We start from the raw sequence: 16,142 nt of genomic DNA on the forward strand, positions 1-16,142 counted from the left end.
TTTGTAGACAAAAGTAATCCGAATATATAGTATCCGTTATCCAATTGATGTGATTTTTTACTAAAATAATATACTTAATAGACCTTAAAATATAAACGGTTCGAATTATTAAAAAGAGACTCAAAACTGAACCTAATAAACAGAACTGGACAAAACTATTCCAGATCTAAACTATACACGGTCCATGACCATGAAATATAATGAGCCATGCAATATAGATTGATGTTAAATAAAGCATCCCATCAAATAATATTATGGTTTGATATAGAAATTCGATTAATATAGTATTAATTGAAGGGTGAATTACACTAATAGTTTCTATAGTTTGGGATATATGTCATTTTAGTCTCTGACTTTTTAATTGTGGTACATTTGATCCTGAATTTTGAATCTTGTTTTAAATAAGGATAATTGAAGATATCATTAGATTTTTTTAAGGATAAAATCGTCAATTTGATAAAGTATAAACTAATTTGACAAAAACAAATGTCAAACAAATATTTTTGAATTTTTAAAATTATTTCTACCGACTAAAAATAAAATTATGTAAAATTAATAAATCTTTTAGATATTTATTTATTTTTTTACTAAATTAATTTTTATTATGTGTTTGGATAATGATCATGTAAAATTAATTTTAAAAAATTAATCATGTAATTTTTATTAATTTTTATCAATTTAACATAATTTTATCATTGGTGGATAAAAAAAAATTCAAAAAAATTAAAAATAATTTTTTGACATTTATTTTTGTCAAATTAGTTTGTATTTTATTAAATTGATGATTTTACCCTTAAAATTAAATAATAATATTTTTAATTATTCTTATTTAGAATAAAATTTAAAATTCAGATCAAATGTGTCTAAATTAAAAAATCAAGAACTAAAGTAGTACGAGTCTCAAACTATAGGAACTGTTTATGTAATTTAGGCCTCGTTTGAGAACAGACTATTTTAATAACTTCTTAATTTTTTACAAAAAAATATATAAAAATATAAAAAAATAATATAACAATTTTTAATTTATTTTTTACTTTTTTAACTAAAACAGCCGGTACTCAAACGAGGCCTTAGCCTTAATTAAATTTAGTGTAGTTATTGAGAAGATAGGAAAAGACGCAAACGAAAAAGTCGTAGATGGTGGGCTGAACCAAAAACGCACAAAAACGAAGAAATATATTAATATATTGGAAAAATTATTATTAAAAAAAAAGAAATTTAGAATTTGACCCGGTAACAAAATAAATTATAAAATTTTATTTGTCAATTTAAATTTAATTTTTTTTTTAAATTCAAATAAAATTTTATTTGTCAATGTAAATTTAATTTTTTTTTAAATTCAAATGATTTATTTATTTTCGTTATGTAAAATGTCTATTTATTTTAAGTATTTTAACTATTAAACTCGACGTAAGTATAGATAAAATATTTACAATAATTTTTTTAAATGAATTTAATGATTAATATATATATATATTTATTAATTTATTTAATAAAAATAGGCAAGTAATTTAAATAAGAAATAGAATTTAAATTGAAAAAATTTAAAAATTTAAAATTGATTTATTAGTGTTTAATCAGATGACTTGCAAAGGTGCAGATGATCGAACACGTTGGCCATTGTGACGTGTGGGGCTCCATTCCAAATCTTAGTTCCGACCCGACCAGACCAGACCGAATGAAAAATCTGTGATCTTCGAGACAACCCCCATGAAACTTCATTGTAACTTTCTCTAATGCATCTTCGTTACAGAGAGAAGAGTAGGTGAGGAGTGGTTTTGCTTCCCTGAGCAATCTAAGTTTCTCCAATGGCGGTCGATGCGGTAGTTTCGGTGGTCATTCAAAAACTCACTGACATGCTGATCGAAGAACCAGTAGTATTTGACAAAGTGATCGACAAGGTAGAGGAGATCCGAATCAAGCTCCGGCGAATGCGAGGCTTCTTGATCGACGCCGAAGAAAACGAAGGTCCCGACAAATCGGCGAAGAAGTGGGCCGATGATTATCTTCGCATTCTCTATTGTGTCGAGGACAACATCGAAACCTTTGCCCTTCGCATAGCATCTCATAGGTGGAAGACGAGGATGTGCAATTCGAGTTCAATTGGGGATGTCTTCAACAATTATGCTTGTCTGTTTTTCTTCTTCAACAATCTCAAGGCTAGCAAAAAGCTTCGCTGGAAGATGGCTAGTATCGAGACTGAAATCGACGAGCTCAACAAAAGGAAGCCCGGTATGGTTCGCGATGCCAGTTTCAAATACCATTTTTCTGATTCTAGCTTTCAAGGAAACAGTTTTCATCATCATGAAGAAGAAGAAGAAGAAGGAGAAGAAGAACAAGAAGAAGAAGAGGATGAGATTTGCGAGGCCAAGCCTGTGAAAACTTCGAGTCTTGGGTCGAGCTTTGGAGAGCATCTGAGGCGGCCTACACTTACTTCTAGTTTTTCTAATCAAGAAGAAGAAGAAGAAGATTTGGGAATTGTTGGATTCCCAGAGCGTGTAGATGCGTTGGTGAAAAGACTAACCTCTGATACCAACAACAACAACATACTCTCGATTGTTGGAGAAGTGGGTTCGGGCAAGACTACGCTTGCTCAAGCGATTTACAAGAGCAAGGAAATCAAGAGCTATTTCAAAGGAGGCCGAGCTTGGGTCTCTGTATCCAAGGATTATACAGAAAGAGATGTGTTGTTAAGCTTGTTAAAACAGGTAGATAGTTCCAAGAAGCAAGACCAAGGTGTGGTTCTGAATCCCCAGCAAGTTCTGGCAAATAAGCTGGCGGAGAAGAAGTTTTTTGTTGTCATGGACGGTGTCCGGACTTGTGATGCTTGGGAGAAACTCAAAGATGCGTTTCCAAATCCAAACACAGGAAATGGTACCAAGATCATCCTCATTACTTGTGACGAACGAGTAGCTTTGTCCGCGGGGGGTTCAGATAACCCGCCGCATTGCATGGAGAGGCTAAGTCGTGAGGAAAGCTGGAAAATGTTCCTGAAGAAGGCACGGCTCTCTGAAATACCTACAACAGAGTCAGACTCAGATATTTTGGAATTACAACGAAGGATTCTGGAAATATGTGAACGTCTGCCATTGAAGATCGTCCTGCTTGGTGGTTTGTTATCCACCAAAAAAATATCCTATGATGAATGGTCAAGAGTGTTGGACCATATCGATGGGCATGGTTTTGACATCTTGTCATTGTGCTACAATGACCTACCTGTTCACTCCAAGCTTTGCCTTCTCTATCTGGTGCTTTTTCCTAAAGAATTCGACATCCCGGTTAGGAGGTTGGTTCGGTTGTGGCTTGCTGAGGGATTTGTGAAGCGATCCCCAACCCCATTAATGACCACGGAGCAGGATGTGGCAGGGGAATACTTTGATGATTTGGTTAACCGGAACTTGATTCAGATATCGAAATTCAGGTCCGATGGGAGCCCGAGAAGGTGTCATTTACCGAGTGCCCTGCATGATTACTTGCTCCCTAAAGCTGAAGATATCAGCCTTTTCCATGTCCACCGCAGCAACTCTGATTGCAACATGGAAGAAACAGGAGGCCGATTTGGACTTCGCAGGATTGTCGAGTACCTGAATCTCAAGAATTGTGCTTTCAATGACTCTGAACTTCAATATTTGAGGTCTTACATATCATTTAACATTCAAAGGAAAGACATCCCTGCAATTCAAGTTGCCAATTTTGTCAGCAAAATCACTGGTAACCGAGGGTATGGCTTACTCAGGGTGCTTGACTTGGAAGGCGTGTATAAACCAAGTTTACCGGATAAGCTCGGGGATCTCTTTCATTTGAGGTACTTGGGGTTGAGATGGACTTTCTTGGACAACCTCCCTCCTTCTGTTGGTGACCTTCCCTACCTCGAGACGCTGGATCTCAAGCGCACATATATCAATAGCCTGCCCAATTCCATTTGGAAATTGGAACATCTGCGACATCTCAATCTCAATGAGATCCGTCTTGACATGCCTGAGCAACAACACAGTCCTCTGCCAGGGCTCCTGACTTTATGGGGATTGTTTGTAGATGACAAGAGTTCGGTTAAGAATGGCTTGAGCAAGCTACATGATCTAAGAGAATTAGGCATTTCGTTTAATTTGAAGTCCAGCTTAGACTTGACTGAATGGATTTCAAACTTGACAAATCTTCAATCTCTGAGGTTGCGATCCAAGGACGAAAGGGGGCGTCCTTCCAAACTTGATTTGAAGCCATTGTCGGCCCTAGGGAAGCTTTCCCACCTGAATTTGCTGGGTAATTTACAGAAGCTGCCAGCTAAACATGAATTCCCTCCGGGACTCAAAGTTCTCACATTGTCAGTCTCACAACTGACTGAAGATCCAATGCCAACTTTGGGGCAGCTGCAGAATCTAACTGTTCTCAGGCTTTTAGCCAATTCGTTCCTAGGTGAAAAAATTGTTTGCCCTCTCAGAGGATTCAGTAAGCTTAGAGTCTTGAAACTGTGGATGCTGAAGAGCTTGAAGGAATGGGATGTAAAGGAAGGGGCAATGCAGAACCTCAAAGAATTAAATATCAGATGCTGTGATAACCTCAGGACCTTGCCTCCAACTCTGCTGCAACTGAGCACCCTCGAAGAAGTAATCTTGACAAACATGCCGAAAAGATTTGTAACTGAGGTTCAAGAGCAAAAATCGGATCATACCACCCTTACCGAAAATAATTTGCCTTTCACTCCTTTGCCTGTGAGTTACATTTTCTGCTTTGTCTTCTGTTTGTTTGTTGATTGTTAAAATGCAGCTTGTTAAATGACTATTTTTAAATTGTGAATGCATTCTCATGTGTACTAGTACCTGAGCTCTCTAAAATTGATTTGTTTTGGTTGCAGTGGGAGGAGGAAGAAGAAGAAGATAATGTTTGTCACATGAATGGGAATGCGCTACTCATGAATGGGCAGGCTGGGCATTCCGAAACAAGTTCACAGGCTTACTAATTAACTGAAGACCTTCATCTGCCCCGGTTTCAATTGGAATTAGCTTGGGGAGGAGTTAGCCTTGCCATCTTCTTTTTCCAGTGTCTTTGCTTTTTGTCGTGCCTTAGTTTTTCTCTGTTTTGTTTCTTGTTTATGTTTCTGCTTTCATTCTCACCATCAGCTCTAGAATATATATATATATATATATATATGGATGTATCAATTGTGGGTGAGCTGAGAGCTGCTTGTCTATGCTTTCCTGTCTTTTGACTTTGTACTTCTTCCTTTATGTTAAAATGTCTTAAATTAAACTTAATTAAGACTGTCAAAGGGAATGAAACATAATTGGTTGTCATTAAATTGCGTTCAGAATAATGGCACATTTAGTATGTGTTGGATAACCCTTTTAGCATGTGTTGTAATTTCTCTTGGGTTGAAGCATCATGTAGACAATGCCACATGGTTCTTCCGGATTATCTAATAATTTTCCATAATTGAGTTATTGTTATTGGTGTGTGGTGGTTGTTAGAGTGTATATATACTATGCAATGAATTGAGAGAGGAAGTTACAGAAGCTTATTCACCTTTCTTGTGTTCATCTCTGTTTTCTGTATTGTTCTAGAAAGGTTTTCAATGTGCACATAAAGTGAAATTTATCCTTTGAAATTTGAGATGTCAAGAAGACTAGACACAAAACAGAGGAAGCAATAAGAGCACCCACATTGATTGACAAGTAGAACTAATGGAAGAAGGAACTCTTCTTCTTCTTCCTATCAGTTTCATCAAATTGGTCTGCAACAAAAGATGAGACACTCGGGTTGATTCCACCAGTCCCAACAACAATTAAATAGTGTTAAACAGTGTCATCCCCTAAAACACATAACTCATCAATTTCACATTACAAAATAAGCTTACTGGACAGCACGATATAAAACACAGCTGAGTAAAGAAGGCTTAAAAGACGCACAATGAAATCCTGCTGCAGCTTGATCACAAGCAAGCTATTACAGACAATTTGATTCACATACACACCAAATGAAAAACATATTGGAGTTCACTAAGTTTGACTGGAATGAATGACAGGTAAATCCAATATTAAGCTTTCCAAGGTTTCAAAAGGTGGAAAGGACTAAAGATCTACTCACAAACACATGGATGATTGAGAAAATGACAATTGTCCAATATCTTCCCAACTAGACATCAGCTTGAAAGCTCCAATGTCAATGATGATGTATCATCATTATACTGCATTTTTACTCTCAATCAAGAGTGTGATGTAGCATGTGGTGGTGTTTGGCAAGATTTGGTTTTGGGTTTTTTTTTATTTTTTCCACTAAAAGAAAAAATTTTTGCAAAACCAAAAAAAAAATAAATCCAAACAAAATATCACATCTAATTCCATAATCATTTCATTTTTTCTCTTACAAACATCACATCCAACTACAAAAAAACTCAACTATCTTCCCAAATACCAAAATTTTTTTATCCAATAATATTTTATAACTAAAAAAATCTACATAAAAACCCACTTCTTAAACACCCACATTGTTTGATGAAGTTGACATTCCCATGGTCAAGACATTTCTCAAGATAGTATGCTAACCTCTCACATCATTCGTTTCTAAGAGAAAGCATAAAAGGACCTTACAGTGCAAAACACCTAACAACAATTCAGCACCGTGCCCTTTCCTACTCGTCATTCAGCTTAGCTCTAGCATGGCCCTGATATATTTGGAACTGTTCTGTAATACCCAGATGCGCCATCAGAAGCCAGACATGAGTGAGAAGCTCACCGCCTTTCCTGAGCTGCTGAATATGGTGATTTCCTCTACAGTGAGTAGCCGCATAAGCTAGCATCTCCACCCACACAAGACTCATAATACCCCATTTTTGTTCCTTCATGGCTCGCAAAGACTTTGCAAGCCTGCAAGCATCAAACAACACAGATTTGCTCCTGTCCCCCTTCACTTTAATTGGTAATACTTCAGTGTTCACTTGCAACAACTTCTCACAAGCATTGGCTTTAAATTTAAATCCATCACCAGTTATGGAACTTCTTTCTTCAAAGAACAACCTGGCTTCCGCACAAGTGTCTCGAAACCTGATCATCCCAATTCCTATTGGCAACAAAGCTGGACACATTACCAGAAGGTATAACATATAGTCCGAAATTTGCTTGCTCTCCTCTTTGTTCGCTGTATTGACACCACCATCTTCCATGTAATAGCACAGGTCCGTAGCAATGTGCCAGATAAGAATGCTTTGGTCAAATTCTACCTTGGTACTCCACTCAAATTTGGGTAAATCGTATTGCTTGAGAACAAAACTACCTCTGTGTGTACATAAAGCCAATGGGTCGTCGTTGCTGCTTCTCATAATCTCCAATAAATGATTGAAGATAATGGCTTTCAGCTTCGGGGACGCATCACTGTACGTCTTGTAACGGTGTTTCTCTCGAAAATCATAAATCCGAAGTAGCTTTTGGATCCCAGGGCACGTTGCTGGCTTATCCCCGAGGCAAAAGCTTAGTAAATTGTACTGCGCCATGGAATTAGACCACCAATGTTTCTTGGGTTTTTTCAGGCAAGGCATCAGGAAAAAGTCCCGAGTTCTCTTGTGTTCACTCAACCAATGATCTGTCCAGTCTGAGCGGATCATAACAACGACAGCATACATTTCCAGCAAAATTGCCACAATGAGCAACAAGTAAGTGATGATCACATCGATTAACTGATACTTATGCGTCTCTGTCCGACACAACAATACAAACGCAACCAACACAACAAAAGTAGAAGAGAAACATATAAATCTCAGAATGCAGCCTACGAGTGTGTAAACCACAGGTGCCTTGGTGTAGAGAACATCGAAAGCGAATCCGAGCTCAACCTCAATCACATGGAAAGCAGTTTCGGGAGAGTCAGAGAGTTCCTGAAAGAAGGCTTTACTCGCGTCTCGATCCTGAAAACTAAGGATGAGATCTACGAATAGGCGTTTGAATCTCTGAAATAGATCATATGCTTTGAGTACTAATTCATGGCCTGTAACAGCATGCGAATGATCAATGGGAACTGGGGCTTCTTCAATCACCTCAACGGCTTTCACATGGAACCCCTCGGCCTTCTTTATAGTGAATTCCTCCATGAATTTCGCGTAATTGGGGCCGGGATCGGGGAGTGTGAGCAACGATTCACGGAGTTGTTCCGTATTTGCTGATCTCAGAGCCCAAGTCCGTTCTCCATACTTAATCAGACCAGCCAAAAACATGGGTAGACTCAAAATTGGAAGCCATGAATGAGCAGGAGGCCAAGCCATGAAAAGGATGTAGATTGCGACTCCGCTCTGAACCACCAGTCCAAGCAGGTGCCGCAACCAGAGCTGATTATCTTCCATGGCGTAGGCGGTGATGGTGTCGGGACCGCCGAGGTGAAGCAGAAGAAAAGGTGCCCAGAACGACATCAGATGCTTCTTGTCGAGTAATGTGTCCTTGTCCTTGTCCTTGACGGGGATTGGATTTTGTCGACCACTGTTGGAGATGACACCGAGAGCCACTGTTGCGACCCAATCGGCCATTAAATAGGCAGACCAGAGAGTGACTCTGATCCAAGTTCTGGCGATGTACTTTCGGCGTTTGCCTAACAGTATCAGTAGTATTTGCAAGATGAGGCTGAGCAGAATTAGACCTCGAAGCTCCCATTCAGTCCACACGTTCTTCATATTGTCTGTAAAAGCTTCGAAAAAGCTCATCTTGTTCGCATAGATTAACGCACTTGCAACTGCGTGAAACAATCAGTGGTTAATTAGTGCTCTATATAATCGATGATGGTGAAATCGTAAACCCAGATGTTAAATCCGTAGTTGTGAAAGGGGAAGAGGAAAAAATCAGAGTTAGAACCAGTAAATTAATTGTGGTCATCAACATACCAGTAATGATCACCATGGTTGGTCTGAAGATTGAAGATCAGTACTAAATCATGCACACAGGGACACCCACACACCGAAACAAGAGAGGGAAATGATCAAATCCAACTTCCAGAAAAATCAACAACGGAAAAGGGACGGAGAAGGAGGTTGCCTTCCCAGAAAAGTGGGACTCATTATATGGAAAATTATACAATTGTCTGGCCATCACCAATGGACGACAGAGCTCAGTCAGTCAAGGGTTTAATAGTATAGCAGCCTGTTTGGTCAACTGTTTATGTTTAAAGTTTGGATTAAAGTCATTTTATATAATTTATAGTATTTTAATGTTATTTTATTTTACTTTTAAACTTAAACTTTTATTGTAAAAGATTATTATTGTTGATCTTATTAGGATTTTGTTAACATAAGATAGAGGTTAAATAGTTTTTTTTTTTTAATAAAAAAAACTATACATTCTGCATAAAATAAAAAAGTACGTATAATTTTTTAAAACTATTTTAACATGGAAAAATGTTTGGGGGCCCTAATTCTGTGGCTCAAATGTGGCTCAAATGGCCAAAACGACGTCGTTTTGGCCATTTTGATGTTGTTTTGTACTCAAAACGACGTCGTTTTGAGCATTTGAGCCACATTTGAGCCACAGAATTTGGGCCCTCTACCATTGCTCTTTAACATGGGATGAATCTTGATTTTCATCTTCAAAACAAAACAACATATATATTGTTCAATTGTTTTATTTTATTTTTTAACAATGCTTAGAAGTACTTTCAAAATTAGTGCTAAGCAAGTGCATTTGGCATATTAGTTAACAAAAATTTATTTATATTTATTTATTTGATAAATAATGCTATATACATTAATTAGAGGTTTTGAATTTTTATAATTTATATAATGAGTTAGGTCATAATTTTAAATTGATAACGTCATAACATATGTTAATAAATTACTCTTTTTTTAACAAATTAATATACTACTTGATATGTGTAACACCACGGTTATTTGATACTGGATACATAAAAATTAGGAGTTGAACCTTTTCTTTTTGCGTAAGAATTATGGGTTAATATATATATCCAACAAAACAATAAGAAGATGGAGCAGTGGAAAATATTAATAGACCCGAGCCTTTTTCCGAACCGAGCCAATTGAGTCCCTCAAGAAAACCAACCCTTAAACATGGGCTGAAAGCCTTGTTATTGTTGGAGACAAAATTAGGCCATAGTCATTGGGCTTCTATACGGTTGTTGTGTGTTCGGTCATAGACAGGTAAGACTGGACCAGTGGTTTTTTGTGAGTGTTATGGGTCTGTTTAGTACAAACTGCTAAATAAGTTTATTAAATTTATTTCTGCTTAATAATAAGTTGTAAGAAAAAATCGCATCAAATAATTTGATATAAATTAATAAAATAAAATAAGTTGTAATCAATTCATTTAAAATACAACAAACAATCCCACATATATATAAATGAAACTAGGTGAGATATAAAATAAAATAAGTTGTAATCAATTCATTTAAAATACAACAAACAATCCCATATATATTATAAATGAAACTAGGTGAGATTGAAATATGTCAGTGATGGGTCTCACTTATTCTGTTTTATTTTTATTTTTTTTACATATAACACATTTAAATAAGTCTTATCCCTACATAATACATTCCAATGTATTTATTGAAGAACTCATTTGTTCACTAATTATAAACACTCCACGAATAAAATTAAATTTTACTTTTATCCCTTTTTTATTAGTGAACATACCTTTTAAGATACAATTTTAACAATTGGTGCTCTAAGAGCATCAGCATCAGCCTCTCTACAATGGCATCAAAAGTTGTAAAAATGTGATCCATCAGTCTTGCTATACCCGTCTGTCATTTTGCCAACGCTACAGCTCCTCCTCTGATGAAGTGAGCCACTGTTCATCGCTACAATAAGCGAATTTGGTGTTACCGGATGTCCGCCCGATCAAAGACAATTTTTTTTGGGAATTTTTGGTGAAACCTCCCTTTTGGGCCTTTTTATTAGGGTAAAGGATAACCCAATCAATTTTGTTTTAAAAAGCTCCTGAGTAGGAATGTCTACCTTAATAAGGACTTTTTATAATTTTTATTTTTTTTATGACAATATTGCCCTTCTATATATACGTATCATACATTTGAAATATTTGAAATCTGAGCTATAGACGATTTGCTACAATTTGCGAAATCAGGAACGAAATTGATGAATACGATCTCCAAATCTGAAGATCTTGCAGCCGAAGATCTCGTACTTGGTCAACAATAGACGATTTTGCCGCCGACGATCAACATTCTCAATTAAACGAGAGTTTCATTGAGATTTGTGATTGTTGATCGAGTTTTAGAGGTTTTTTTTTCTCAATTAGGTATGTTGATTTGTTGATTAATTTTTTTTGTTTTTTTTTTGATTTATTTTTGTTGTGTTTGATCTGATTTCGTTTGACAGAATCAGAATAAAATTTTACCTTGGTTCTATTGCTTTGTTTTTTGTTTGAGGGAATGAGAGTAAAATTTTACTCTAGTTCTATTATTCTATTTTTTGTTTGAGAGAATTAGAGTAAAATTTTACTCTGGTATGTGCTCTGTTTAGAATGAGAGTAAAATTTTACTCTGGTGTTAGAATGACAATAAAATTTTACTGTCAAGAGGTAGTCATTGCCAAACACTTCAGCCGCCACAAACACTGCCTCCGCTGACGTTGATCATGTTTGTTGTAACTTTTGCTTAGGTAAAAATAGCTTAGATAAGCAAAAATTTTGATTATTGAGAAGATAGAAGAGATATGTTCTTTTAGCTTATGCATTTTAGTTATCAATTTTTAACTAGCAAAAAATTGCACCAAACAAGTTCATTGTCTGCAAAAAATACCATTTCAATGTGTTTGTGTAGGTTTATATATATGTATATTTATACACAAGTTATTAATAATTCATGATCACGGTTTGTGTTGGAATTAGGTGGGCATGAATTATTTTTAGACCTAGAGAACTTCATAAAGACTCGTCCATTAATCCCAAGGAAGTCCTATTCTAAGATGTTCAAAGAAGCCAAATTGGAATGTCTAAAAATGATTTGTATTAGGAAAGCTTTGGTAGAGATGACCATAGGAGGAATGGGTATTAGATCAAAATAATCTTGACTTTTGGACTTGTAGTGACAGTAAAATTTTACTTTGATAGTGATAGTAAAATTTTACTTCGATAGTGACAATAAAATTTTACTTTGATTGACAGTAAATTTTTGCTGTTAATTGATTGTAGATTTGTAAAATGGTTCCACCTCTTATGTTGTTATGCAAGTATGGTGATCGTATCATTGTGTTCAAGGTTGTGTCAAATTGCATGTTGAAGGATTTAACTGATTTCTTAAGTTGTAAATTGAAGAAGTTTGATAGTAGTGGTTCCATACTGTTATCGTACTGTTTACTTGGACATTCGCAATGCATGATTGATGATGATTCTGATTTTCAGAATATGTTGTCTCTCGTTTATCCCCTTGGTGTTGACCGGGTTGATGTGACTATTACTGAAATGGGCATTTCAAATGAAAAACATGGAGTTAGAGAATTAGGGGACGCTAGTGGATCCAACATTACTGATGATGAAATGGATTTACTTTCTATGTTCTGTCAACATGAAGAAAGGACTTTGTTGTCTTGTGGATGGGTGAATGGAATTACTCATATAGGTCAAAGATTTATTGGAGGTGCAAAGGATTTCTGGACTGCATTATGTAAATATGCCATTGAGATAGGATTTGAGTTTGTGTATGTGAAGAATGAGAAGTGTCGGGTCACTGCTGTGTGTTCAATACGGGAGTCCAAAGCTTGTTTATGGTGAGTACATGAATCTCTAGAAAGTGCTAATAATTTTTTCTACATTAGGACTCTACATGATGAACATACTTGTGGAGCTGCAGTTCGTACTTCTAAAAACTCAAGGATGAGTTCAAATTTGGTTGCAAGTTTGATTGTTAATGAAGTTCATGGGAATCCCCAAACTTGTCCAATTGATGTTGTGCGTCAATTTACAGACCAATAGGGGCTCACCATTACGTACAATCACGCTTGGTTGGGAGTTGAGAAAGCTAGGACTACTACTTTTGGAGGTTTCTCTATGTCTTATGATGAGTTTCGATGGTATATGGATATTGTGATGAGCACAAATCCTGGTAGCCATTTGTGTCTTGACTATAACCATCAAAGTGGACGGTTCAAGAGGTTTTTTGTTGCATTTAATGCTTCCATTCAAGGGTTTAGGCATTGCCGTCCTCTATTGTTTATTGATGGAACTTTTTTGAAGGGGAAATATAAGGGCGCCTTGTTAACAGCTACAACGAAGGATGATGATCAAGGTAGATATTACAATAGTTTATTCAAAAGTAACACGTTACTTATTCTCAGAGTAACATGTTACTTATTTTCATATTAACATGTTACTGTTATTCAGAGTAAAAATCTACTATATTTGTCATTTTCGTTTAATATACTTACTAATTGTAAAATGTTATTTTTCAAGTTTTTTCCCTCTTGCAATGGCAATTGTCGATACGGAAACTACAGACAGTTAGGAATGGTTTTTTATGCATTTGTCGAATATATTATCGGATGAAAGACCAATTACCTTCATATCTGATCGGAATGCTGGACTTTTGGAGGCTTTACCCAAGGTTTTACCTACTAGTTACCATTATTTTTGTCTTCAACACTTAAAGGCCAATTTGACGGATAGGTTCTTCGGTCCAAGTTTCAACAATACTTTCAGGAGTAGAATAGTTTTTTTGTTTTCTTCATGTGCTTATGCTCCGGCAGTGGGATGCTTTAATCAGTGCTTGAAAGAATTACAAGATGAGGGAAAAGGGATCGTTTATAGGTTTCTATCCAATTTGCCCTATGACAAGTGGACTAATGCATATTTTAAAGGACAAAAATACGGTGCAATGCACTTGAATGTGGCAGAGTCTTTCAATTCATGGATCCGTCAAGCTCGTCATTTGCCCACTACGAAGATAATTGATTCAATTAGGATGAAGATCATGGATTTGATGTTGAAAATGAGAGAACAAGCTAAGAAATGGATTACTTTTTTTTTGTCCGGAGATGGATTCAACATTAGTAAATGCTCTTAAAAGTGGAAGAACTTGGTTGGTTAGTGTTGACCTCTTGAATAGAACTTGCTAATGTTACCAATGGCAATAGAATGGATTTCTTTGTGCTCACGTGGCGACCGTTATCCAAAAAGAGCGGAGGTGATTTGTATGCACATGTGGAACCATTTTATTACACTAGCAAGTTCAGAGCTTGCTATGTTGAGTCCCTTTATCCAATACCCACTGTTGAGAAACCTCTTGTAGCCATGGATGATCTTGTTGTCCTTCTTCCAATTTGTAAGAAGCCATCTGGTAAGCCAAGGAAGAATATGATTCCATCTAGGGGTGAGAAGATAAGACGAGTACAATGTGGTAGATGCGAGAAGTACGGTCATAATAGGAAGACTTGCAAGGAGACATTGCCATGAAAGATATTGTTGATTTTGTAATAGAAGTATGAAAATAATGCAGTTCTTCTGCAATACATAATCCGTAGCAATAACAGTATAGTCTTTTAGACGATATTTGTAAGGAGACATTGCAATAAAAGACATTTTTACTATGTTCTTGAATGGTTGTCTGTTCAAGTTTCTGATTTTCTTTGTGGTTGAGTTTGACATTTTAATATATATTTTTTAATGTGGTTGAATAAGTTTCATGTAAATGAACTTATAATGAAGTTTGTTCAGTAGGTGTGAAGGTTTGAAATGGTTGTGCTCAGCCTGTGCTTTCAAAGTAAAATTTTTCGTTATTTCAGAGTAAACTTTTATTTTATTGTAGAGTAAAACTTTACTTTTTTCGGAGTAAAACATTGCCTTCATTCACATGAAAATAAAACTTTACTGCCTTTCAAAGTAAAAATTTACTACGTTGTTAAATGGTTGTTTATGGGTGTGATGAGCCTATGGTTTCACAGTAAAATTTTACTTTATTTCAGAGTAAAATGTTACTTTTAGATTAAAATTTTACCTTATTTCAAAGTAAAATTTTACCCTCTAATTTTACTTTTATAGAGGGTAAAATTTTACTTTTATGCAGAGTAATATTTACTTTTAGATTCAGATTCAACATTTTACTTGTTTTTCAGAGTAAAATTTTACTTTTATACAGAATAAAATTTTACTTTTAAATTCAGAGTGTAACATTTTACTTATTTTTCAGAGTAAAATTTTACTTTTATACAGAGTAAAATTTTACTTTTAGATTCAGGGCGTAACATTTTACTTTTAGATTCAAAGTGTAACATTTTATTCTTATTTTAGAGTAAAATTTTACTTTTATACAGAGTAAAATTTTACTTTTAGATTCTTTTTGTAACATTTTACTCTTATTTCAGAGTAAAATTTTACTCTTATGTAGAGTAAAATTTTACTTTAGATTCAGAGTGTAACAATTTACTCATATTTCAGAGTAAAGTAAAATTTTACTTTATGCAAAGTAAAATTTTACTTTTATCCAGAGTAAAATTTTATTTTATTTCAGAGTAAAATTTTACTTTATTTCAGACAGTATGTTAGCCCCTTAGAAAAACATTTCCAACCTGCACCAAAATTTACCACAATACACAAACTCCCCTGATGATCATCATGCAATCTTTGTGCAAAAATAATCTAATAACACAACTACATATATCATCAAAGATACACAAGTATAACTTGTATCATTGTATTCTATCGATAACAACATTCATTCCTAGTTGTAGACACCCCATTTTTTACCGTCCTCAAGACTCGGTTGTGCTTGCAGGTACATTCGGACACAAGTTCGATTGCTCGTCGAGTATTCGACTTTTGCGGCGAAACGTCACAGGTTCGAGCTTTCCAAACCCTGTATCCTTTTTGCCCCATTCTTGGACCATGACTTGGTCCTTTCAGAATGTGTTTCTTGGTGCACTGCCGGCCACCTTTTGGCCCTGCCGGCCTTCACTTTGCTGCTGCCGGCCATTGATTGAGCCTGCCGGCCATCAATGAGCCACTGTCTGTCTTAGCAGGTTTCACTCCAGATCTTTTGAGCCAGCTGGAATCCTTTTATTTGCTCTCCATACACGTGTATGGAGGGATGAAGCTCTTGCCAAGTTTCTTGAAGAAGCTTTGTATTGCTTTTTTTCTATATAGGGAGAGAGCCTCTCTCCTTAGCAGAGGTTCAACATTTTGAGAAGAAATATCTCTCTCTCTCTC

The 16,142-nt window shown here is 35.8% G+C and overlaps 3 protein-coding genes across 3 annotated transcripts; 2 read left to right on the forward strand and 1 right to left on the reverse strand.

Annotated features, from left to right (window-relative positions):
• Window positions 1-1,602: 1,602 nt before the first annotated feature.
• Window positions 1,603-5,296, forward strand: LOC114317548 (putative inactive disease susceptibility protein LOV1). The gene is made up of 2 exons (XM_028264293.2): window positions 1,603-4,709; window positions 4,853-5,296. The coding sequence occupies exons 1-2, from the start codon at window positions 1,809-1,811 to the stop codon at window positions 4,955-4,957; spliced, it is 3,006 nt and encodes a 1,001-aa protein (XP_028120094.2). The 5' UTR covers window positions 1,603-1,808; the 3' UTR covers window positions 4,958-5,296.
• Window positions 5,297-6,305: 1,009 nt separating this feature from the next.
• LOC114317547 (uncharacterized) lies at window positions 6,306-9,133 on the reverse strand. The gene is made up of 2 exons (XM_028264292.2): window positions 8,858-9,133; window positions 6,306-8,709 (listed from the first exon to the last, which is right to left on the reverse strand). The coding sequence occupies exons 1-2, from the start codon at window positions 8,871-8,873 to the stop codon at window positions 6,626-6,628; spliced, it is 2,100 nt and encodes a 699-aa protein (XP_028120093.2). The 5' UTR covers window positions 8,874-9,133; the 3' UTR covers window positions 6,306-6,625.
• Window positions 9,134-12,992: 3,859 nt separating this feature from the next.
• Window positions 12,993-14,393, forward strand: LOC145822261 (uncharacterized). Its single transcript, XM_082918881.1, has 3 exons — window positions 12,993-13,230; window positions 13,688-13,922; window positions 14,075-14,393. The coding sequence occupies exons 1-3, from the start codon at window positions 12,993-12,995 to the stop codon at window positions 14,391-14,393; spliced, it is 792 nt and encodes a 263-aa protein (XP_082775007.1).
• The last annotated feature ends 1,749 nt before the right edge of the window (window positions 14,394-16,142 follow it).

Source organism: Camellia sinensis, chromosome 3 (assembly GCF_055761805.1).
Source record: "Camellia sinensis isolate YWXY chromosome 3, ASM5576180v1, whole genome shotgun sequence".
Taxonomy (NCBI): domain Eukaryota; kingdom Viridiplantae; phylum Streptophyta; class Magnoliopsida; order Ericales; family Theaceae; genus Camellia; species Camellia sinensis.